This window comes from Crocuta crocuta, unplaced genomic scaffold, assembly GCF_008692635.1.
Source record: "Crocuta crocuta isolate KB4526 unplaced genomic scaffold, BGI_CrCroc_1.0 scaffold45, whole genome shotgun sequence".
In the NCBI taxonomy this organism is placed as follows: Eukaryota; Metazoa; Chordata; class Mammalia; order Carnivora; family Hyaenidae; genus Crocuta; species Crocuta crocuta.
In genome coordinates, this window is record NW_027530544.1 from 3,737,218 (window position 1) to 3,763,284 (window position 26,067).

General features: G+C 35.7%; 1 protein-coding gene across 4 annotated transcripts in view; it reads right to left on the reverse strand.

Moving 5' to 3' along the window:
* The window catches only part of ZNF148 (zinc finger protein 148), a 131,324-nt gene that overhangs the window by 40,973 nt on the left and 64,284 nt on the right, over nucleotides 1-26,067 (reverse strand). For all 4 annotated transcript variants that reach the window (XM_077767635.1, XM_077767633.1, XM_077767632.1 and 1 more), the window contains one exon: nucleotides 6,725-6,850. In XM_077767635.1, coding sequence (XP_077623761.1) covers nucleotides 6,725-6,850 — 126 coding nt within the window. The remainder of the gene's footprint in view (nucleotides 1-6,724; nucleotides 6,851-26,067) is intronic.

Below are 26,067 nucleotides of genomic sequence, written 5' to 3' on the forward strand. Positions count from 1 at the left end.
GTTAAGTTTCTCAATATCCACATGAGTGAAAATATATGGTATCTGTCTTTCTCTGATTCATTTCACTTAGCATAATATCCTCCAGTTCCGTCCACGTTGCTGCAAATGGCCAGATTTCATTCTTTCTCATTGCCTAGTAGTAGTCCACATCTTTATCCATTTGTCAGTTGATGGACATTTAAGCTCTTTCCATAATTTGGCTATTGTTGAAAGTGCTGCGATTAACACTGGAGTACATGTGCCCCTATGCATTAGCACTCCTGTATCCCTTGGGTAAATTCTTAGTAGTGCTATTGCTGGGTAATAGGGTAGTTCTATTTTTAATTTTTTGAGGAACCTCCACACTGTCTTCCAGAGTGGTTGCACCAGTTTGCATTCCCACTAACAGTGCAAGAGGGTTCCTATTTCTCCACATCCTTACCAGCATCTATAGCCTCCTGGTGTGTTCATTTTATCCATTCTGACCAGCGTGAGGTGGTATCTCAGTGTGGTTTTGATTTGTATTTCCCTGATGATGAGGGACGCTGAGCATCATTTCATGTAGACACATGGCCATCTGGATGTCTTCTTTGGAAAAGTGTCTATTCATATCTTCTACCCATTTCTTTACTCGATTATTTGTTTTTTCAGGTGTGGAGTTTGGTGAGTACTTTATAGATTTTGGATACTAGCCCTTTATCTGATATGTCATTTGCAAATAACTTTCCCCATTCCGTCGGTTGCCTTTTAGTTTTGTTGATTGTTTCCTTTGCCGTGCAGAAGCTTTTAATCTTGATGAGGTCCCAATAGTTCATTTTTGCTTTAAATTCTCTCATACTAGATTTTATATATTACAAATTTCATTTTAAAATGACAAGCTTTGCACCTGGGTGGCTCAGTTGGTTAAAATGACAAGCTTTTCAGGTCATGATGCGGGGGTCATGGGATTAAGCCCTGTGTCGGACTTCATACTGAGTATGGAGCCTACTTAAGATTCTCTCTTTTAGGGCACCTGGATGGCTCACTGCTTAAATGTCCAACTTCAGCTCAGATCATGATCTCACAGTCCACAAGTCTGAGCCTGAACTGGGCTCACTGCTGTCAGCACAGAGCTGACTCTGGATCCTCTGGCCCCCTCACACCCCTACCCTGCTCTCTCAAAAAATAAATTAACATTAAAAAAATGATTCTTTCTCTAAACTAAAAAATAAAAAATAATTTAAAATGATAAGCTCTGATAGTGACAGAACATGAAATTCACTATATTGTAAGCATGGTACAATAACTAATGTTAAGCATAATAACCATGAGTTTTAGAAAAAGTTGTTTCTCTCAGGTCCCCTAAATATTTGGCAAAAAAAAAAAAAAAAAGCGATAGTTTTTAAAGAAAGGTTTACATCAAAATATTTTTTAAAGTTAAGGTCTGGTTTTATGGGAAAATTATTTACCCAGAACACAGAACTCCCTGGGAAATCAGAGAAATAAAATACTAATACATTCTTTTACTCAAGTTCCTTCTCATTTTTCTTAAATACTATTCTGTACTTCTGTCCTGGTCTTATAAGCAGTTCTTCAGCTTCAAAACTACTTCTTCCACAATCAAGTTAATGCATCAGAGAAAGTATGACAAATGCCTGTGTATCTATTTCTCTGTCCCCTTTAATTAAGTTTTCTTATTTTATAAAATTCAATTTAAGATCTTTTTGATACCAAAATCACAAATCTTTTCTGGGAACCAATAGTGTATAATAAATTAATGAGAAAGGATTGTTTAGATAATTTACAATCTATGGGATTTGTAGAATATTCTATCCTTTTTGAGTTCATCACAACTTTTAATAATCAATTTCTACATAGACAACCTAAAGTGTTATAACAAACATAGTTCCCTTCTTCAGCACTTGTTAAGAGATTCTGGCATATAACAGACAACCAAATTGTTTGCTGAGAGAACGAAACAGGAGACACATTTCAGAATAAGTAAGCAATTAAAAGTACTCTGTTCTATCTCATTCAATTACTAAGACATCTGAAAAAACCTATAAAATGTATACAATACTAAATTATGATAACATTGTTATATTTTACTGAAAAAGATTCTTAGGGGCTTCTGGGTGGTTCAGTCCATTAAGCTTCCGATCTTGATTTCAGCTCAGGTCATAATCTCACGATTCATAGGATAGAGTCCTGCTTTTGGCACTGTGCAGAGCCTGCTTGGCATTCTCTGTCTCCCTCTCTCTGCCCCAACCCCCTTTGTGCTCTCTCTCAAAAACAAATACATAGGGGTGACTGGGTGGCTTAGTCAGCTAAGTATCTGACTCTTGATTTTGGCTGCTGTTATGATCTCACGGTTTCGTGGGGTTGAGCCCTGTGTTAGGCTCTGTGCAATGACCATGTGGAATCTGCGTGAGTCTCCCTCTCTCTCTGCCCCTTCCCTGCTCATGCTTGCCGTCTCATAAAAATTAAAAATTAAATAAACATCAAAAAAATAAAAATAAAGATTTTTAGAGTTCATTGATGTTAACTCAATACTCATAAAAATTTTCTGTGGTGTGAAACATTACTTCCTAATTCACCTAAGAAGTCAGTATCAAAGTGGTGTCTCATTTTGTCCAGAAACTTCTGGTATTAAGACTTGAGATTCTCATGCTTAAACGTAAGTCACAACTGCCTTGGACTCTTTTAAAGCATAAATGGAAATCCTCGCAACAAGAATCCCCAGGGATGAAGCCTGGGTATTTAAAACTGGAAAAGCCAGGGCAGGGTGTGTGGATGGTTCAGTCGGTTGAGGGTCCAACTCTTGGTTTTGGTGCAGGTCATGATCTCAGAGTTCATGAGCTCAAACTACGCATCAGGCTCTGTGCTGACAGTTAGAAGCCTGCTTAGGATCTCTCTCTCCCTCTCTCTCTCTGCCCCAGACTCCCAAAATAAATAAATGAACTTAAAAAGAATTTTTTTTAAACTGGAAAAGCCCTATAGATGATTCTAATGAGAGCCAGGAGGAGCCCCACTAATATGAATGTACCGAGAATGAATTAAGTTTATTAAGACTTTTCACACATTTCTAATAACTTCAGTTCTCCACAGTCCTAATCCACAACACAACAGAATGAGATTCAAAGGAGTAATGGAACTAAGTATAGCAACATAAAAATGAACAGTATGTCATTAAAAAATGAGACAATGAGGCAATTATAAGAAGTCAAAAAATACTTAAAGTCTACTAGTCAGGAGTTTTCAGGGTAAGAGGGGAAAAGCCTTAATATCTAAAAATCCTCCCAAAGGGCTTCATTAGAATACATAACAATTTCTGTAAATATTTATGTCATCATCACAGACATTAGACTAGGAATTATAGTTCAAATGTATTATATTTAAAAAGAAAACAACACATTAAAAATCTCCAATGAAACGGTAAAAATTAAACTTGACATTTAAAAGTGACAAGATTTTATTATGTAGAAAATTTACTTTCATAAAACAGTTTAATCCAGGATAGTACCAAATAACTTGACCTAGCTAACATTCCCTAGTTTGACCACCCTCTTCTTCAGAGATGTTGCCCAGTGCACTTTGGCAATTTTCAAGTATAAAATCTACCTTAAGATGACATGGCTTTGCCATATGATAAAGGCTTAGAAAGCAATTACTGCTTAAAATCCGGCACCTAAACGTGGCGTAACAATACAGTACTTCTTACTACAAAGCTTATCTTGAAAGGAGCCACATTTATATGAATGTAGAAGCTCTAGTTTTTAACTAAAAGTCTATCACATTAGTTATATTTCCTATATAAGATCCCCAGTCTAATATAATGATGGCACACACTAAAAATATTCATAATAACAAAATTCAAGATCTGGGAAAGGTCTGGGGGAAAGTGGAGTCTTCTAAGCACAATAAATTATAATTCTTTGAGAAACTTAAAACTGTTCTTAAGGAATTTAAAACAAACAACACTTTCATTTATAAACAGGAGATAACCTTTTTCTCTTATAAAAAGGCAGAGACAGTTACTTTAATGAAATATATTAAGGGTAGATTACTTAAAACAAATGAGAAAAGGTAAAGTAACACACTGGTTTTGTCTCACCTCAAAGTTCTAAGACTGCAGACACAAAAATCATTCACCTGGAGACTGCAGACTAGTGTTAAAAACCATCCCAAACCATTCTCTGTAACACGTAACATGTCAGGACAATTTAAAATCAATGCTTTTGGGGGCACCTGGGTCGCTCAGTCAATTAAGTATCTGACTTCAGCTCAGGTCATAATCTTGCAGTTTGTGGGTTCTGCTTGGAGTTCTCTCTCCCTCTCTCTGACCCTCCCCACTTGCCCTTTCTCTCTCAAAATAAATAAATAAACTTAAAAAATATTTTAAAAAATAAATAAAAATAAATTAAATCATTGTTTTTGTTATTCTCAAACCCTCATCTCTCACGTATTATTCCTAATTAGTTCACTCCCTTAAGAATTCCCTAAAAAGACCTCAAAACATTTTCTTGCCATGTAGTATACTTAAGATAGGCCAAATCAGTTATCTAGCAATTACATAGAAATATACTTCAAATACATTATAAATGAATCTACAAATCAGACAAGCAAAATCGCTTTAAACATCTAAAAATCTGATCTGTATTTACAAACACCTAGAACATATCACCAAATAAAGATCCCAAATAACACCCTACTAGAAGATAACAATCTGAATTTTAGTCAGAATTTCAGAATACCTTACACTCAATAATAGCATCAGGAAAACAAATGGCAATGGCAAGGAGAATGTAGAACTAACACAAATCATAGTTTCTGTTTTTTTTTAAAAGACTGTATTCCCCACAGAGTGGCAGTGAGCTCCAAGTAACATAATCTCTACTGCAATTTTATAAATTAAATTTTTTCTCAAAACCTTGTATTTTTCTGTATATGAAGAACTTGATTTGTTCATTAATGTAACAAAAACAACAAAAAAAGAATATCAGATAGGTCACTGGGGAAAAATTTAACCCCAAGAAAAGAAACAAAGGAGAAAGGCATTCCACAAAACATGAAAACATGTAATATGCAAATAGTTATGGCAGGAAGAAAGTTTTGTGTGGCAAATGAAGGCAATGAGAACACAACTTTTCCAACATAGCAATCCCTGAATATAATGTGACATATCAAAAGATATCTTTTTAAAAATTTTTTAATGTTTTTGTTTGTTTGTTTCTGAGAAAGAGAGAGACAGAGAGAGAGAGAAACCGCGTGAGTGAGGGTCAGAGAGAGAGGGAGACACAGACACAGTCTGAAGCAGACTCCAGGCCCTGTGCTAGCTGTCAGCACAGAGCCGGATGCGGGGCTCGAACCCACAAACCGTGATATCATGACCTGAGCTGAAGTTGGACACTTAATCAACTGAGTCACCCAGGCACCTTTAAAGATATCTTTATTAAAACCACTAATGGGCACCTGGGTGGCTCAGTCAGTTAAGCGTCTGACTTCAGCTCAGGTCATGATCTCACGGTTCGTGGGTTCAAGCCCCGCATCGGGCTCTGTGCTGACAGCTAGCTCAGAGCCTGGAGCCTGTCTTCGGATTCTGTCTCTCTCTCTCTGGCCCTCCCCTGCTCATGCTGCCTCTATCTCTCTCTCAAAAATAAATAAAACATTAAAAAAAAACAAAAACGCTAATAACCTTAATGTAAAAATCACTCTCACACTGCTCACACTGTTAAAAAATCAGGAAAGTGAACCTATTAACCTTTATATACAAAGCTGGCTCTAGCGCATCACTGAGTCCAAAAACAGACAAAATATATAAATAATGATGATTATCTAAATCACAAATGCTAAAACAAGTAGCCATCAAAATTAGGTCTTATTATATAATATGACCCTATTAAAAAAATCCTTCGCTATGAGGGAAAACAAAATTTGAAAACTAACTATAAAGATGTAAACATACTGCTCAGAGTTCAGATACTTCTTAGGAATACCAGGGGCACCTGGGTGGCTCAGTCAGTTAAGCATCTGACTTCGGCTCAGGTCATGATCACATGGTTTGATGATTCAAGCCCCGCATCGGGCTCTGTGCTGACAGCTAGCTCAGAGTCTGGAGCCTGTTTCAGATTCTGTATCTCCCTCTCTCTCTGACCCTCCCCTGCTCACACACACTTTCTCTCTCAGAAAAAAATAAAACATTTTTAAAAATTAAAAAAAAAAAATAAAGGAATACCAAAATGCCACCTATAGTCAACTATTACCATAATGAAGATGGAAAAAAAGGTGACAATTACTACTAGTTTAGTAGGTCATTTATTTACTAATCCATCATTTACCCATCAAGTATTTATTAAGGGTCTATTACGCCTACTATTCCAGGCATGGAGCTTACATTCTAGGATAGGTATCCCACATTTCCCTGATGAGTAACTGGTGAATTTTCCTGAAATTATAAAATCAAAATCAGTAAAATTAATATGAATAAGCAGCAACAGCAAATAAGAGAGAAATGGAAAAAGAAAAGTTTGTTTAAAAAAAAAAAACAAAAGATACGGTGAAAAAAGTGGAAAAATGGAAACCAATGGCCCACTACCTCCATGCAGACATGCATCCCATTCTCCTGGTGATGCTGATACAACATTCTAACTTTACTAAGCCACATAAAATTTTGTCTGCCTTATGATCCAGCTAGGTTCCTGCCCATAAGATCAACCAACAGTTTGGTATTAACAGGTTAGGGACGACCACCTTAATAAATTCTTACTTTTGCAGGAGAACGTTGTTTCCGTTTCTTCTTTTTCTGTAAGTCTACTGGCTCTCTTATTTGTTTTTTGTCTCTCATCAGTTGCTCAGACACATCAGTAAAAGTAATTTCCTGCTTTACACTTATCTGTTAAAAATAAAAAAGCCAATTTTAGAAATAAACAAAAAGTGGATTGTGGCAAAGCCACTGCACGGTTAATCCTTTGCTAAACCCATATATAAGTGCTTCCAAAATGATCATCTACGTGTGTGCGCCAGTAAACAATGTGTTGAAGAGTTCATTAACAGGAAACAGAATAATAATAATCAAAAGTATATAAGCTGAGAAATAAACTAAGATTTTACAAAAATCCACCTAGAAGAGAAGATTAAAGACATCCTGGGAAAGGATTATCAGACCACAGAATAAAGTAGAAGTCAGGAGAAACTAACATCAATTTCACTCCCATATTTAAGGAAATTGATACTGAAGGGTCCTAATTCGAAAATTCAGTATAATACTGGGGGATGAAGGAGTATTTAGACTTTACAGTAGGCTTTCTCTTGATTTAGAAAATATGAAAACAACACAAAAATCCTAAAAGGCAATCTACATCAAAACAAAGGTCAAACAATGTGAATTTAATTACCTTTAAACTCAAAACTGAAAGTATTTTAGCTTAGCCTGTATTTTCCTGACCTGTGCATTAAACTATCACCAAATAAAGATGTTTACAGAACTGCATATAACTTTAGGTCACTGCTATGTGTAAGACAGGATACTAATTACACAACAACAACAAAAAATGCTAAAGTAAACATTAAGATGTCAACATTATTCCATCTTCAGATCTGTTTTCACAGATATGAAGATAGGTGCTTGTACTAAAACAAAAACCCACCAAGGTTCTTAGATCAATAATGGTAACGTCAATTCTCATCACAGATGATGACACTTAGTCATCCATTCTTTAGTACTACATTTTCAACCTATCCTTGAAATGAAATCAGAATCTTAAAACTAAAAGCCTTTCAACTCAACAGGCTCTGAAATATATTACACATCCTGACCTTTTCACCATGTAAGGACACAGAAGTCTGCAACCTGGAAGAAGGCACCTCCCTACCAGGCTAGCACCCTGATCATGGACTTCCAGCCTCCATAATCAGGAGGACTAAACCTCTGTTCTTTATAAGCTAAAGTAAAAAAATAACTCCTTAATAATAATACAGGGAATGCAATGCAGTGGCTACATTTTTCAAAAGACAGTAAAAAAAAAATGGTGCAAAAGATTATAAACATCTTAGAGTCAGTGAAGTTGGAAAACATAGCTATGCAGAAAGGGTTCATTAGGAAAATGCAACATAAGCTAGGGTTCAGGCTGACAAAATAAGGGATCGGAGGCTTTCATAAATTCCTGAAGTGTAGGTAGGCAGTATGAGAATCACAAATCAAGGAGAACCTTGACATAAAAACAGGAGGAAAGTGATTAGTTGGTTAATAATTCTATCAGGTTACAGAACAGTACAAGTGAACACTCTTAGGGCTTCTTTTGGTATCATTATTTGGAACATAAAATAAAATGGTAAAATCACCACCAACAAGACTTTGGAATACAAACATATTCCCACCGCTGAAGTGATGTGAACTAAATATAACTAACTACTTAGGTTGGGTGTGAGACAGGAGAATGATTACAGACTATGTAAGCAGTTGTTGAGTGACTCTGTCCCATTTTGCAGGGGCATGAAAAAGTAGTTCCAACATTTCTGCCAGTTTCTATATTGCAAAGAAACCATGAAAATGTAGCATGCAGCACTAAGAAACAAAGGAATCCTTTTTAGCAAAAGTCCCAAGTGAAGTAGAAGACAAATTCACAAATAAATTCTGTAATTAGCAGATACTCACAAACCAAGGAAGAGCCTATATGTGCAAAGAGTGAAAAAGATTAATAAAATTTTCAGTTATGTCCACATATACAGAAAATGGTATTTGTACTAGCATTTTTCGATTAGAAGGCACAGTTTTAATATATGAAAGCAGACTCAAACCTAGAAGTATCAATGGATCAAAACATTGTGAATGTCAGACACAGAAACTTACATTTTTAGAGTGCACCAACAGGCTTATTACTCATAAATGGAATAAAGTAAAAGTAATCTCCTTTCTATATAACATAAATCACACACTAAAGTATACTGATCCAGCCTAACGTGCTTTAAAAAAGATGGAGGTAACTCCAAACCATAAGGAGATGCATATGATGCTAAGTCAGCTAAGAAGAGTTGGAAGAGAAGAGTGGGGAGCGGGAAGGGGAGGGGAGGGGAGAAGCCGGAAGAGGAGAGAGAAGACGGAAGAGGAGACGGAATAGGAGACAGAGGAGATGAGACAAGATGAGACCTGAGAAAACTGAAGTCTTCTTTGGCCCAAGGAGACAATGAAAATTTCTTAAGCAAGACAAAAGAGACAATAATCATCCCTAAGTTGTCTATTCTTTCCTTGAGAACTGTCTTTACAAGAAAATTAAGTTTTTACTGTTACTTTTCACCTAAAATAAACCAAAGTATAATTAATCAAAGCAAACAGGCATCTGCAAATATGTGTTATTTAAAAAGAATGGTTTGTTAAATTTTTGAAACATGCTCATGAGAGCATCAAGAAAACCAACACACTAGGAAATATGACAGATAAAAAAAATAAAAAAATAAAAAAATAAAAACTCTGGTTTCTTCCTCATCACTTAAGCTTTACATTTCTACCTTGTCCCATGCACAACTTCATGCCTGCATCTGAGATCTGAATTTCAAAGCTGTTCTCACTACCAACCCAGAAATAGCATCAAACCATCAATCAGCCTAACTATCCTTCTTTCCTAAGATATGACTAAACGCAGGCATTTCTCTACTGAAAACTTGAAGCCCCCTCTAGGCCTCCCATTCTGAGACTAGAGAAGCCATCAAGCAGGACTCCCATATTTACCTCTCATACTCCTCTTCTTCCACAGGATCCTTAGAAAAGGTAGAATCTTACAGTGCCATGCTTCCCACCCCTTGCCACAGCCCAAAGGTGATTCTTTATTGCTACTTCTAAAATGTATCTCTTGGGGCGCCTGGGTGGCTTAGTCGGTTAAGCGTCCGACTTTCACTTAGGTCATGATCTCGCGGTTCGTGGGTTCGGGTCCCGCGTCGGGCTCTGTGCTGACTGCCAGCTCAGAGCCTGGAGCCTGTTTCAGTCTGTGACTCCCTCTCTCTCTGACCCTCCCCTGCTCACGCTGTCTCTCTCTCTCTCTCCTAGAAATAAATAAAACATTAAAAAAAAAATTAAAAAAAAAAATAAAATGTATCTCTTAATTATCCTGAGGTTTTCTTCATAAATTGATCTTTCTCACTTCATTCTCCTAATTTTAAATATAAAGAGGTGTCTGTACATTGAAAAAATCCTTCCCTTGATTCCCATAATCACTAGTAACTTGTCATCAGAATCCAGAATGACCCTTTTTCAAGACTTATTTCATTCCTGGCCCAAAAATAAACAAACGATCCTACTTTATATTTAACTATTTCATGCTCTTGTATTTTATCTTGATACCTACAAGTAAGATATTCTTTGGGATTTCTTGTAATAGCTTTACTCGTGTAACAGCTATTAAATACTTGCTTGTTGTGTGCTAAACTCAGTATAAAATAATACAAAAACTTTAAATTTACTAAAATTCAAATATGTACACAGCATAATTCTAGATACTGAGAATATATCCTAAATATAAGGTGCCATTCTCCATTTTTACTCCTTAAAAACGTACATGGGGAGTTCTGATGCATTACAAAAAACTAAAAAACCACCTAGCAATTCAAGATAGCACATGTCGCACTCAACCTAAATGAATGGTACAGGGAATAAAGGCAGGAATCAAAGGGAAAACTTAATGAGATTGGAAACAACCGCAAAAGGCTTCGTGGATGAAACAAAAGACTTAATCAGAGCTGCAGGTTTATCTACATATCCTTTTATTTTTTTCCTTTCAAACCTGCTACCCTTCCCAACTTCTTTCATCCAGACTCAATAATGCTAATAAGTAATACGACAAATGAGAAATGTACTAAAATAATGTTGCCAGACATAGTGTGCAATGAGTAAATATTTCATTTGGGTTGTCCTATCAAAAAATTTTTTTTGATGTTTATTATGGAGACAGAGAGAAACAGAGCATGAACAAGGGAGGGGCAGAGAGAGAGGGAAACACAGAATTTGAAGCAGGCTCCAGGCTCTGATTTGTCAGCACAGAGCCCGACACAGGGCTTGAACCCACAAACCGTAAGATCATGACCTGAGCCGAAGTCAGACGCTTAACCGACTGAGCCACCCAGTTGCCCAAGGGTTGCCCATTTTAGTCTACCCTCTACTCACAGCTCCCAGGAAAGATGATGAGTCCCTTAGTTTCATTTTGGACTCTTCCTTCTCCTTATTCTCCATATCCTACCATCTATATCCAGCAACATCCATTTCACTCTAATTAACTTTATCCAACTTGCTACTTTAGGGCATTATCATCTCCCCCATACATTCTCCCATGGAAAAACTTAATATAAAATTGTTTTTTGGTCATATCCCTAGTGGGGAATCTAGTGAGGAATCCTTGTTGCCCATGGTATCAATTATAATCTCCCCAGCTCAGCTTTCTAGATTCTAGATGATATACTTCACAGAAAAGACCTAGATCACTTGGCAGAAGTACCCGTCCTTACCACCCCTCCTTTCCATTTTTGGAGCCATATGTTCAATTTTCAATTTCCTCTCTACTCTGTGCTACTGACTTCATTCCTATCTATCTACAAGGCTCTGCTGCTTCACTGCCTCTCTAAAATAATTTCTCCTATTCCACCAGCTGTGTTATCTCTGCCTAAAAGCATACTTACAGTTCCCATATAAAGTCATTTCTTATGAACCAAAATTTTTCTAACAATTTCCTTCTTCTTGTGGACAAATTTTTACAAAGAATAATCTATGTTAAGAATATTGACAAAATAGGGGTCCCTGGGTGGCTCAGTCAGTCAAGCATCTGACTCTTGGTTTCAGCTCAGGTCATGATCTTGCGGTTTATGGGTTTAAGCCTGCATCAGGTTCCATGCTGCTTGGGATTCTCTCTCAGCCTCTCCCTCACTCGTGTGCTCTCTCTCCAAAATAAATAAACTTAAAAAAAAAAAAAAAAAAAAAAAACTTAAAAAAAAAAAAAAAAAAAGAACATAGGCAAAATATCTAGCCCCAAATTTAGAAAAATGACTATTCTGAGAGTAGAAGTATACAGCCATATAAAAAGGATGTGTTTTATCACTAGAAGGGAACTGTTCCAAAGTATTGCTTAGGAAACATTAAATCATTGTGACCACAAATATAACAAGTGTTTGAATATAAGAAAAAAGAGATCACAATCAACTACACTGCAACATACTGCCTAAAGAACGAATGTTAGCAGTATTTGAGGGGAATATTCATGGAGTCCAGAAAAAGAGAATGTTAAGACCAAGAGTGTATCTGTGTGTGTGGATGTATGTATTGTGTCTATTTCCAGGGTAGTTTTGGCAAGAACAGTTAAATGTAACTGGTCAACAGGAGTATTTTTAATTCTAAGCTCACTAAGTCACTGAATAGGGCAAGGAGGAAAAGCAAAGCAGTGATGGAACAGGCCTTTGTGTGATTCATGATCTCTTAACTCTCCCTTCTGCCTGACCCACAATTGCATTCAAAATTTTGAAAGGAGCTACGTTTGCCACTGTTTAAGGAAGTCATCATTATCTTTTGATTTTGAAAGATTCAGGGATCCACAGTTCACAGCAAACATTCTAGTCTGTTTCTCTGTATTTCTTACTGTAAATCTGTATTTTGGATGCTATACTAGCAACTTATAAATCAGATAACCATAAGATGAAGTAGACGAAGTGCTCAAATCAATTTATCTCACCTGAAACAGTGCTGATCCACCCCCATCCTACCTGGACATTCCATTCTTTCAACTACCATAACATCACGACTTAAGTTCTCTCCTGTTCTTCATAAAAATTCTTCCAAATTCATCCTTCCAGTATATATGTACCTTCGTTTTGTAAGAATTTCAGTACATCTTTACCAATGGTTTTCAAAGTGTGGTCCAGGGACTCCTGAAGGTCCCTGACATCCTTTCAGGTGGTCATGAGATTAAAAATACTTTCATAATAATATCTGGGGTTTTTTTTAAACTCTCCTCTCTTGAGTACGGACTGGCATTTTCCAGAAGCTAACATGTGATGTCACCACAGACTGAATGTATTAGCATATATGGGAATCCAGTTATGTTACAATAAGCCAGATAATATACATATTTATATAACTGTAAAACAAATTCTAAATTTTTTGTTTTCGAAAACAAGGTTACGTTTCACTAAAAATATGTTATATGTTATTTTTCACAGAAGTAGAACATATAATTCTAAAATGTAGACTACAGAACCACAAAAGACCCTGGATATGAAAAGTAACGTTGGGAAAGAAGAACAAAGATAGAGGTATCACCATCCCAGATTTCAAGATATACTACAAAGCTATAGTAATCATAACAGTATAGCGCTGGCACAAAAACAGACACATAGATCAATGGAACAGAATAGAGCCCAAAAATAAATCCACACTCATACGGTCAAATAATCTAGGACAAAGGAGGCAAGAATATACAATGGGAGAAAGACAGTCTCTTTAATAAATGGTGCTGGGAAAACTGGATAGCTACACGCAAAAGAATGAAATTGGACCACTCTCTTACACCATACACAAAAACAAACAGAAAATGGATGAAAGACCTAAATGTGAGGCATGAAACTGTAAAACTCCTAGAAGAAAGGCAGTAACCTCTTTGACACTGACTGGTCAAGAAACATTTTTCTAGATAGGTCTCTTCAGGCAAGGAAGATAAAAGCAAAAATAAACTATTAGGATTACACCAAACCAAATTATCTCTGACACAGCAAAAGAAATTATCAACAAAATGAAAAGGCAATCTATGGAAAGAGAGAAGACACCTACAAAAGAGATCTAGGATAAGGGATTAATATCCTAAGTATATAAAGAACTTCTATAACTCAATACTATAAAAACAAGAACACAACAACAAAAACAAGTAATTAGAAAGTGGGCAGAGGATCTGAATAACCATTTTTTCCAATTAAGACATACAGATGGCCAACAGACACAAAAAGATGCTCACTCATCATCAGGGAAATGCAAATCAAAATCACAATGAAATATCACTTCCCATCTGTCAGCCTGGCTAGAATCAAAAAGAAAAGAAATAACAAGTGTTGGTGAGGATGTGGAGAGAAAGAAACTCTTGTGTACCGCTGGTGAAATATAAATTGGTGCAGCCACTGTGGAAGACTAGGAGGTTCCTCAAAAAATTAAAAACTGGAAAAAACAAAACAAAACAACAACCCTGAAAGACCTTACAATCCAGTAATTCCATTACTGGCTATTTACCCAAAGAAAGAAAAAACACTAACTTGAAAAGGTATATGCACCCCTATCTTTACTGCAGCACTAGTTACAGTAGCCAACATATGGAAGCAACCATACATAAATGGACAAAGAAGATGTTCTACCTGTACACGCAATGGAGTATTACTCAGCCATAAAAAAAGAATGAGATTGTGCCATTTGCAACAACATGGATAGACCTACAGGGTATTGTGCTAACTGAAACACGTGAGAGAAAGATATTTCACTTCTATGAGAAATCTAAAAAGAAAAAAAACCCGAAAAAGCAGAAACAGATCCATAAATACCGAGACAAAAATGAGTATTGCCAGCAGGAAGGGAGGTGGGGGACTGAGCAAAATCAGGTGAAGGGGAGTGGGAGGTACAGGCTCCCAGTTATGGAATAAGTAACAGAAATAAAAAGTACAGCATAGGGAATATAGTCAGTGGTGTTGTCATAGTATTGTATGGTGACAGATGATAGCTACACTTATGGAAAGCATAGAGTAACATGCAGGCTTGTTAAGAATCACTGTTATACCCTTGAAATTAATGTGACACTGTGTGCCAACTACACTTTAAAAAAAAAAAAAAGATAGGGGCACCTGGGTGGCTTAGTCGGTTAAGCGTCCGACTTTCGCTTAGGTCATGATCTCGCAGTTCATGGGTTCGAGCCCCACGTCGGGCTCTGTGCTGACTGCCAGCTCGGAGCCTGGAGCCTGTTTCAGTCTGTGACTCCCTCTCTCTCTGACCCTCCCCTGCTCACGCTGTCTCTCTCTCTCTCTCTCTCTCCTAGAAATAAATAAAACATTAAAAAAAAAAAAAAGCCTCTGTTTAAGAGGCAGAAAAAATACTGTAATTAATGAGGAGCAGTTAGCCAATGATCTGCCCATATAACTTTTAAAAAATATGTTCTAAGTTAACTTTGCAATCGATCTGTTATTTATACATAAATAAAAATTTTAATTTCTCAGCTTTAATTTCCAAAATACCAAAATATGATATATGTAACCAAGTAAGCAAGAATTATTAGTAGCACTCAAAATTTTTTTTAAGAGTAAAAGGGTCATAAGACCAGAAATTATAGTTCTTTCTTAACTATAGTTTGCATCCCCTTCCTCTTCTCAATTCAACCTCTTAAAATACAGATGCCCGGACTTCACTAACATAAAGAAATTAGTACAGATGTATGTATGGGTTAGTGGACATATATGTATTTCCTGGCTCTGTTTGGTGAGATTACCAAGGGGCAATGGTGTTTAACACATCTAGCACCCAGAACTTAGTTTCTAAAAGCCATTTATCAAATAAAAGCAACTGGGGCTCAGTGGAAAAGTGACTAATTCCAGAGGAGGGCCCTGGAACATCTTGTGGTACCAAAACTGAAGAGCTAGAAAAAGGATCATCACATGTCAAAAGGACATAAGAACCAGTCTGGAGGAGCTCTTAAAAGACAAAGCTAGAACAACTTGAGCAACAAAATAAATAATGCCAGCACTGGAATGTAACCCATAGAATAAAATGAATATCCATACGGATATAAACTAACTGAAAAAATTAATAGGCAATTAATAGGAGATCGCTACAATTAACATAAATACAGCAGGAAAGAGGAAAATACAAAATCACAATTAGGCAAACATCACATTAATAACTATGACCAGCAGGGTCCACCAATGGATGTTAAATCAGTTGGTAGAAATCTGAAGAAAAGTCAAGAGACTCAAAGATATCTGTTAATTACAAAGGGAAAAGTAGTTACCTTACCATGGGGAAATCTGGAAGATACCACCTTAAATAAGAATTAAGGTTTGTATCACCAGTAATAAGATATATCCACATCATGTACCACCATCACTTCTGTGGGGTTGTCAAAAATGCAGAGCTTCAATCTAATCATGAGAAAATATCAAACTCAAACTATGAGACATTCTACAAGATAACTGGTCAATAACATATCAAGTGTTAAGATCCTAGAAGACAAGGAAGGACTGACAATTAATTGCCACAGAATGGAGGAGACTTAAGAAGATGCAAAAACTAAATGCAGTGTATGATCTTAAATTGAATCCTCAAACAGAAAAAGGATTATTAGGGGATAAACAAATGAAATTCTGTAGTTTACCAACATTAACTTCCTGGTCTTGATAAGTACATTAGGGGGCTTATATGCACTCTACACTATTTCTACAATCTTTTTATAAACGTAAAATTATTACAAAATCAAAAGAAAACTAAATACAAAAGTACTTAGCACCCAAAGTTATCACAGTGTATATATTAAATATGTGAAGATCTTCTTTGTATCAATTAAACCTCAATAATGCTGCTTTAAAAAAAGTCAGCATTTATATGGTCTTCTATAAATTTATGATTCCTCCTCCTCCGCATGAGAAATGAAAATTTCTCTACCATCTACGGTGTGCCAAGCACTGTCGTCCTAGGTGCTAAGGATACAATGGTAGTGGAATTGGGGAAGCACATGATCTCTAGCTTGTATACTGTATTACATTTAATCTCACAATAACACTATTTTCTTTTTTCTTTTTTTTTTTAATTTTTTTAAATGTTTTTTTTATTTCTGGGAGAGAGAGAGACAGTGAGAGCGGGGGGGGGTCAGAGACAGAGGGAGTCAGAGACTCTGAAACAGGCTGACAGTCAGCACAGAGCCCGATGCGGGGCTCGAACCCACGAACTGTGAGATCATAACCCAAGCGAAAGTCGGACGCTTAACCGACTAAGCCACCCAGGTGCCCCACAATAACACTATTTTCATCCCATTTTAAAAATAAGAAAACTAAGGCCCAGAATGGTTACTTGTCTAAAATCCCCTCAAGAGGGAAAATCAAAATTTAAACCCATCTTTCAAATCTAGCAACTGAAATCCTAACTGCTGTGATCTGTGAATTATTATCTTCATGTTACCAATAAAGAATCTAAAACTTCAGGGAAGTGTCTTACCCGAGCTATATTATATTTCAAAAACTAGGACTTAAACCAAGATCTTGTATTGTTTAGTCCAGTATTATTTCCATTACTATAACAGCTTCTTAATAAATATTATTAAAACTTCATTTAAAATAAATTTTGCACACTTTATTTCTCCAAATATGAACTACAGTTTGCTTGTTGCCAGAACATGGGGGGGGGGGGGGAGTGTTGGGGGGCTNAGAATTCTAGTGGCTCTAGAATGTCTACTATGAAAGGGAAAGAAAATAATTGAAAAAATAACAAAGTGGACAAAACATCATCAATATTTACGTGAAGAAAAAGACTTGAGTTTCAGTCCCACCTCTTCCAATTACTATCTGGCTGAACTTGACTTCCAGAAGTAGTAAAGAAAAACAAGAAATGCTTAGGTGGGGCATTAAAGGAAATAAAACCTAATTCCAAAAAGTAATATCAGCAGTGTGAAACTAAACTAAAATTTAGTCATTTGGAACTTTTTTCACATGTAAAATGGAGGAACTAATCCTCACAGAATTCTGCAGAGTTAAAAGAGATTATATATGGGAAGTATCAACTACAATACACAGCAGTGGATAGTAGATAGACTCTTTTTTTTTTTTAAATTTTTAATGTTTTTTATTTATTTCTGAGAGACAGAGAGAAAAACAGAGAAAGCGAGTATGAACAGGGGAGGGTCAGAGAGAGAGGGAGAAACAGAATCTGAAGCAGACTCCAGGCTTTGAGCTAGCTGTCAGCACAGAGCCGGACGCGGGGCTTGAACCCACGAACCATGAGATCATGACCTAAGACGAAGTTGGACACTTAACTGACTGAGCCACCAAGGTGCCCCAAGTAAACAGATTCTTGATTCCACTCACTCATTATCATAATCATTTCTTCATTTCTTAATCGTGATAATAACAATACCCAGCTTATAAACAACAGAAAATCAAATGAGATTATATAAAGAACACTTTGAAAACTTTCAAGTTCCAAACAAATATTTGTGGTTATTAATTATCCAACAATTACAGATGTCTAATTGCTTAGATACAGAGGGTTAACAATTTCTACAGAACATCTCCACTTAGACATCCTATTATCTATAACTCAATGTTGCTAAAAATAACTTAATTTTTATTTCACATCAGAACCTTCCAAATTCTCTACCTTTCAATATGCTATATTATCCCAGTCTCCTGTCCAAAGACATGTTTTAATTTACTTCACTGCCAACCTAAGACAAGTCCAGCTGGTTTTTTCCCCTCAGCATCATATTACAAATCTAGAATTCTTTTTTCCCATTTCCTAGTCTAGATCATTTATAAACATACTGAGTTGGGAATCTCATATACTATTAGAGGGAGAATAAACTGGTCAACCTTTGTGGACCACAAATTGGCCAGGATATGTCAAGAGCCTTAAGAAATCTATACTGAAGAAATAATCTCACATGGCAATAATGTTTACATATAAAAACATTCTTTAAGACAGTAAAAATAAAAATGCAAACAGTCTAAATATCCAGTAATAAATACTGAGATAATTTACAATACAGCTATTTGACATTATACAGTTATGAAAAAAAATCTTAATTTTGGATAATATTAATGACAGTGAAATGCTTATGGACTGAGTGGTAAATATATAATTATGTAGGCAAGTCTATTTTACAATTGTTTACAAACACACAAATACATACGTAGCAAATTTTATAGAAATACAAATACATACACAGAAAAACAAACAGAAAGTAAACACTAAAATGGTAACAACCAAATGTTAGTAGTGATTATGTTAGAGTAGTGACACTAAAGCAATATTTTGTTATCTTCTTTATAGTTTTAGAATTTTTACCTTTTCCCAACAAGTATGTTACTTTATAAACTTAAAAAGATGGTAAATCCAGTGTTAGTAAAAATCCTTAGTATTAATCACAGAGAAGTCTGTTTATCATGATCTTAACATACTAAGTTGTTCTAAGAACAAAAACATTAAGCCAGCAAAGTGAAGCTGAAAAATTTCTATGGGTGAGTGGGGAAAAAAGCCATCAAATAAACCTTGATGCCTAGCTGACATCATCAGCAAATACAAACTGCAAATGGATTATTAATCTAAATGGGAGAGAAAAACCATAAGGCTTCTAGAAGTTAACAAAAGAAAATATCTTTCTGACCTTGAGGAAGGCAAAGAATTCTTAAATAGGATATATAAAATAATAACCTAAAGGAAGACTTCTTAACTTCATGAATGTTAATATTAACTTCTGTTTATCAAAAGAGTAAAAAGTCAAATCAGAGTGGAAAAGACAAGATCTACATACAAAGATTACTTAGATCGCCAACAAAGAACTACAAATCTGTAAGAGAAAGAAACAACAAAAAAACAGACAAAAGATAAGCAAGCACATAATATACAAACTGCAGGTTAAGTATAAAATAAACAGAAAACCTCAATTTTGTTAGTTACCACTGACACACAACCTAAAATCACATTTCAATACTACTACTGAACCAAAATGGCTAAAATTAAAAGGACTGACAATACCACATATCAAGGATAGTGGCAATTCCTATACATTGGCAAAACCACTTAGGAAAACTTTCCCAGTATCTATTAACGATGAATATATACATACCCATCAAATTCAACCCTAAGTATATAACAAAAATGAGTATGTACATGCACTAAAAGACACATTCAAGAATAGTCACATCAGCACTTTTCATAATGGCCCACATCCTGAAACAATCTAAATGCCTATTATACTAGAATAATTTTTGGTATATTTGTACAAATGATGCTTATATAAAGAATAAACCACTATTACATGTAATAATGTATGGATATATCTCACAATCTGAACCAAAGGAATCAGAAACTGGAGAGTGTATGATTCTACTTATATTTAGCGCAAAATCGGGTAAAACCAATAGGCCATTCTAAAAGTGTTATGGTAGTGGTTATCTTTAGGAATTAGGAAAACGTTGTGACTAAGATAGATTCAAAAGGGAGAGGGCCTCTGAGAAACTGGTAATGTTCTATGTCTTCTTCATCTGGGCAGTGGTTATACAAGGATGTTCACTTTTGAGAAAATTCCTTACAAGTTTTCTGTATAAATGTTGTATTTCAATAAAAAGACATACCACTAGAGAAAGGGTGTTACAAATTTGCAGGTACATATAGACAAATACAAGAAACATGCTCATATATATAGGCATCTATGTCTATATCCATATATAAAGATGATCCTTTCACAATTACTTCAAACAAATCTAGTAATAACATAAATATCTATCAGTATGGCCTTAAGTATGGCACATCATTTAATCAGTCATTAAAATAAATAAGCTAGGGGCACCTGGGTGGCTCAGTCGGTTAAGCATCCGACTTCAGCTCAGGTCATGATCTCATGGTCTGGGAGTTCGAGCCTCTGTTGCCAGCTCAGAGCCTGGAGCCTGCTTCAGCTTCTGTGTCTCCCTCTCTCTCTCTGCCCCTTCCCCACTCAGACTCTCTCTCTCTATCTAAAACAAATAAACACTAAAAATATTTTAAAATAAGCCAGTTTTATATACAACATAAAATTTCTACAAGATGTGTTTTAAATGAATATAGCAATTTTCAAAACCATATAAACAGTATAATCTATGTAAAACAAAACATGGTATTTTCATAAGACATATATTCTAAAACCATTATACAGAAATAAACAAACATACATACTCTGCATGTTTGTAAATTAAAAACTTCCAGAAGGATATCAATATTAGTAGTTATCTCTTTGGAATTAAAGTAGGTAAGTATTGGAAACAATTTTACTTTTTACTTTGTTCTAAACTATTTTAATCTTTACAATGACTATGTGATTGTTTATAATAAACTATATCGTATCATTATAAAAAAAAATCAAGTAGCGATCTGAGAATGATCTAGCTAGGCTGACTCTCTCACAGCCTTGTCAATAATGATTTTCAATTTGTGACCTACTGTCCTAAGAGAGTATAATGTTCATTCAGTAGCACTGTCTCACAATTCCAGGTCAATTATACATTGAACTATATTAAAAGTGTTAGAAGTCTAGCTATGTTATTAAAGTCATCTAGAAAGAAATCCTATTAACAAATTTTCTGTCCACATAAAGTGGGCATAAACATAACAATTTTTATGTCCACTTATCAAGTGAGTTGAAGTAACAAACAAGAAGTAATAGGACTCATACCAGGAGAAACTATGAAGCAAGTTTACTCTATGTATTCTGCTCAAATATTGATTCCTATCAAATACGACACTAAGATCTATATAGCATGTGAGTAAAGTCTTGTTAAAAAAAAACAAAAAAAAACTTGAGTTGATATATATTACCATCTCTTCTCCTTAAAATAAGCTCAATTAATTAAACTATTTCTGAAAAATGATATCCAAAGAGTATGCTGAAGTAATAAGTATTTGAATGGGAAAAAATAAAAGCACTTCTTAAAACATAGAGCCCTAATAGCAGCCAGTACATTCACCTCAAAGACAAACCTATTTCTAAATCCCTCATATAAACTCTAAAAGAAATGTACTGGTGATAAGAACTGGCTACAAGTAATATAAGACTCTTATAAAAAAAAAAAAAAAGAAAAAGAAAGAAAAGAAGAGAAAAGAAAAGAAGAAAGAAAAAGAGAAAAAGCATACAACGTAATAGGGATAACAAGTTGGGAGTTAGCCAAAAAGAGAAGAAATATATCATACCAATGACTATTTAAAAGCAAATAAATACAAAAGCAAACAGAACTGTCATCTTCCAGGATGACTGTGAAAGATCTTATGTTACCAATAAATGCAATCCAATTCTGTAATTAAACCAGAGTACAGAATATGTGGCAAAAATAAAAAGTACCTTAAAATCACTGAAATGGGGGAAAAGATTTTTTTCTTTTTCTGTTTGTTAATAAGCAAAAGAAGTTACCCATTACAATATACATACTCAAATTACTAACCATCAGTGTGTTAGGTGTTTACTGACTTGAGCAAGAGGCATATGGGAAAATATCTATATAATCCTCAAATTAATAACAGAATTTAAGAAAATTTAAGACTAAAAATAAAAAATCAAACAAAGGGTCTTACCAATGGCCAAATACATTTTGAGTTCCTTAGGCCATTAAATAAAATAATCACACATACAAAATACATGGAAGTATTCCTACAATTTTGTTCGTGCTGTTTTATAGCATAGAAATTCATGGCTAAATTAAAATGCTATGCAAATGCTTAAGTATATTTTTTCAGGAGTTATAAATACCTGAAATACTTAACATTTTATTTTACCATTATATGACTAGAACATGATTTTTTTAAATAGTTTATTTTTGAGAGAGAGAGAGACAGAGCACGGGTGGGGAGGGGTAGAGAGAGAGAGGGAGACACAGAATCTGAAACATGCTACAGGCTCTGAGCTGTCAGCACAGCTGACACGGGGCTCGAACCCACAAACCGTTCGATCATGACCTGAGCCGAAGTCGGACACCTAACCAACTGGGCCACCCAGGCGCCCCTAGAACATGATTTTTTTATAGCTCCTAATTTACAAAATCCTTTTGCTCAAGTGACACAATCCAACAGTTTTCTAAAAGCAAGTGTGGCATATATGACTATGAATTATAATTTGCTCTATTTTGTTAACACAATTATGTCTTTACTCTTCAACATGCTTGCCATGAAACTGGGAAAATAAAGGCCATACACAGTTATAGTTTCTCAATTCTTATTGAATTAATAGAAGATTTAAAAGAATAAACCAAATACTTTTCCTCACATTTCTAAAATAAATTTAGTTTTAGAGTTAGGAAGCTTTCTGACCCAGTGTAGCCAATAAAACTTTTTGCAATGATGGAAATGTTGTTTATCTTTGCTGTCCAAAACAGAAGCCACTTAACCACCTGAAATGTGGCTAATGAGACCAAAGAACCGAAAAACCAATTTTACCTAATTTTAATTCAATTTTCTTTAAAAAAAATTTTATGTTTGTTTATTTTTGAGAGACAGAGAGAGACAAAGTGTGAGTGGGGTAGGTGTAGAGAGAGGGGAGACACAGAATCTGAAGCAGGCTCTGAGTTGTCAGCACAAAATTTGACACAGGGCTCAAACTGACAGACCATGAGATCATGACCTGAGCTGAAGTCATGCTTAACTGACTGAGCCACCCAGATGCCCCTTAATTCAAGTTTCTAACACATCAGAAAAACAAAGTTCTAATAAATAAACTGTAGACATTCAAAAGTTGGCCTGTAAACTGGTGCTGAAAATGTAGGGCCACTGAGGATGGGTAACTGATTTAGAATAGTAAGGCTAAGACAAATTCTGAAGATTATCAGTTATCACAAATGAAGAACTTTTTTTAAACCGTCACAAAACACTAGAGTTTACATAGGCTATAGAATCTAAACCGTTACTAACAATCTAAGAGGGGCACCTGGGTGGCTCAGTCGGTTAAGCGTGCAACTTCGGCTCAGGTCATGATCTCACCCTTGTGGGTTTGAGTCCCGCATCAGGCTCTGTGCTGACAACTCAGAGCCTAGAGCCTGCTTCAGATTCTGTGTCTCCCTCTCTCCCTGCTCCTCCCCTGCTAGCACTCTGTCTCTGCATCTCTCTCTCTCAAAAATAAACATTAAAAAATCCAAAAAAATCTAAGAGAATTCAAAACTCAACATTTGTTTTGAATTAACAAAAAGTTAATATGAAATAAAAGTTTTTATGCCTTCCAAATGAATGAACAAATAAAAGAAGAAAATCATTAATATGATCAATATGTATTTTTAAAGTCTTTATTAACCCACAATCTAAAAAGGATGGAGGGCAGGTAACAAGTTTTCACACTCTGGGAGACCTGAGTCATACTGTTTTAGATCACGGTCTTCTCTTTAATTCAAAAATGTGTATTTAATTTAAAAATGTGTATTCATGATCCCAAGACCTGCCTTTCACCACTATTTGCCACATTAGCAGGAATGCATAAATAAAAAGAAGGAATATGATTTCTCATGTCTGCTGTGTTCTACGATATAGCAATGTTACACAAATCCTAAATTCTGCCTTTGGTACATAATATGAGACAACTTTTCATTGATTCATTCTCAGAATGAACTCAAATTTATCATTACCTAGTAGGAGTAACAGGACTCAATCACAAATTATCCATACATATGGAATATGGGGCAGACACTTAAGAAGTATTAGTAGAATAAGAGGTTAAGAAAAGTTCAAAATCTGTTGGTAAATAAAAACAGTAGATAAACAAGCAACAAAATTCCATGCCTGGTGTGCATATGAAAAAAGCGTAAGAGTACATATATCAAAACGTTAGGAGTGATTCTACTTGGTGGTGGAGATATAATAAGGTATTTACCCTGGAGATATGTACATCTATGTTCACACAAAAACCTATGCATGAATGTTAATAGCAGTTTTACCTGTAGTAGCCAAAATGTGGAAACTACAATGTTCTTCAAAAAATGAATGGTTAAGGGGCGCCTGGGTGACTCAGTCGGCTGGGCATCCGACTTTGGCTCAGGTCATGATCTCACAGTTCATGGGTTTGAGCCCTGTGTCGGGCTCTGTGCTAACAGCTCAGAGCCTGGAGCCTGTCTTAACATTCTGTGTGTGTCTCTCTCTCTGACCCTCCCCTGTTCACGCTGTTTCTCTCTCTCTCAAAAATAAATTTAAAAAAAATGAACGGTTAAACCATGGTACATCAACACCATGAAATACTATTCTATAATAAAAAGGAACAAATTACCAATACACACAACTCAGATGGCTCTCAAAGGTATTATGTTAAGTGAAAAAAGTCAATCTCAAAAGGTCACATACTGTAGGAGTCCACTAATAAAGCATATAAAATGACAAAGACATAAAGGTAGAAAATAAATTAGGGGTAGGGTAGCCAGGGGTTAGGAATGAGGGTGTTGAGAGAAGAGGTGTGACTAGGGGTTGCACCAGGGAGATCTCTTGTCATGATAGATTCATTTTTTTATCTTGATTGTGACGGTGGTTACACATTATCTACGTGTGTGATAAAGTATGTAACACTGGACATATTATAGCACTGTCAACTGCCTGATTTTGAGATTGGACTATAATTATGTAGAATTTAATTAACCACTAGAGGAAACTGGGTGAATGGTACACAGGACCTCTAATTTTGTAACTTCCTATGACTCTATATAATTTCAAAATTAAGTTTCAACAGAAGTTAAAGAATAAATCTTGTCCCTTCCCCTTCCTGCCCCTCCCTCTTCACTCACTTTCCATGAACCATTCACTCCTAAAGCCTTATGATGTAGCATAATAGGGTACGAGATCCCAGACAAAATAAACGGGCATCTGCTGCACAAAGCAAGAGGTCAGAGTGTACACAGGACAAGGAGGTTCTTCACATAAGACAGTTCAGGGTGAGTTGTCAGAAGCCAAGCAGCAAAAGGAAGGGTCTATATTATAGGGGAAGGGTAGCCTGGAGCAACATGCCATAAGCTAAGTGGGGTGAGGAAGGTATCAAAGTATGAGCATGGACCAGCACCAAGTATAAGGAGAGCTCCATGTGGTGACGAGGCTCAGGACAAGTTGTCAAAGAACATGCAGGGGAGGTTATGAACTGCCATGGAGTATAGGAGCCTGGGTAGGGGGAAGAGGACATCCGTACAGGAAGACGGGGTGATAAATGGTTTACACATGGAGGTTCGGGGAGGTCTAATCAAGTAAGTAAATATATTAATGATAATGGAAGCCAGGTTTCTCACTGTCTGAGAAGGGAGTTATAAAATACAGAAGGGAGAGGTCCAGGTCATACGAGTATGCAAGTCAATCTTGGGGTCGTTAGTTTGAGTTCCATGTTAGGTATAGAGGTTACAAAAAAAAAAAAAAAAAAAAAAAAA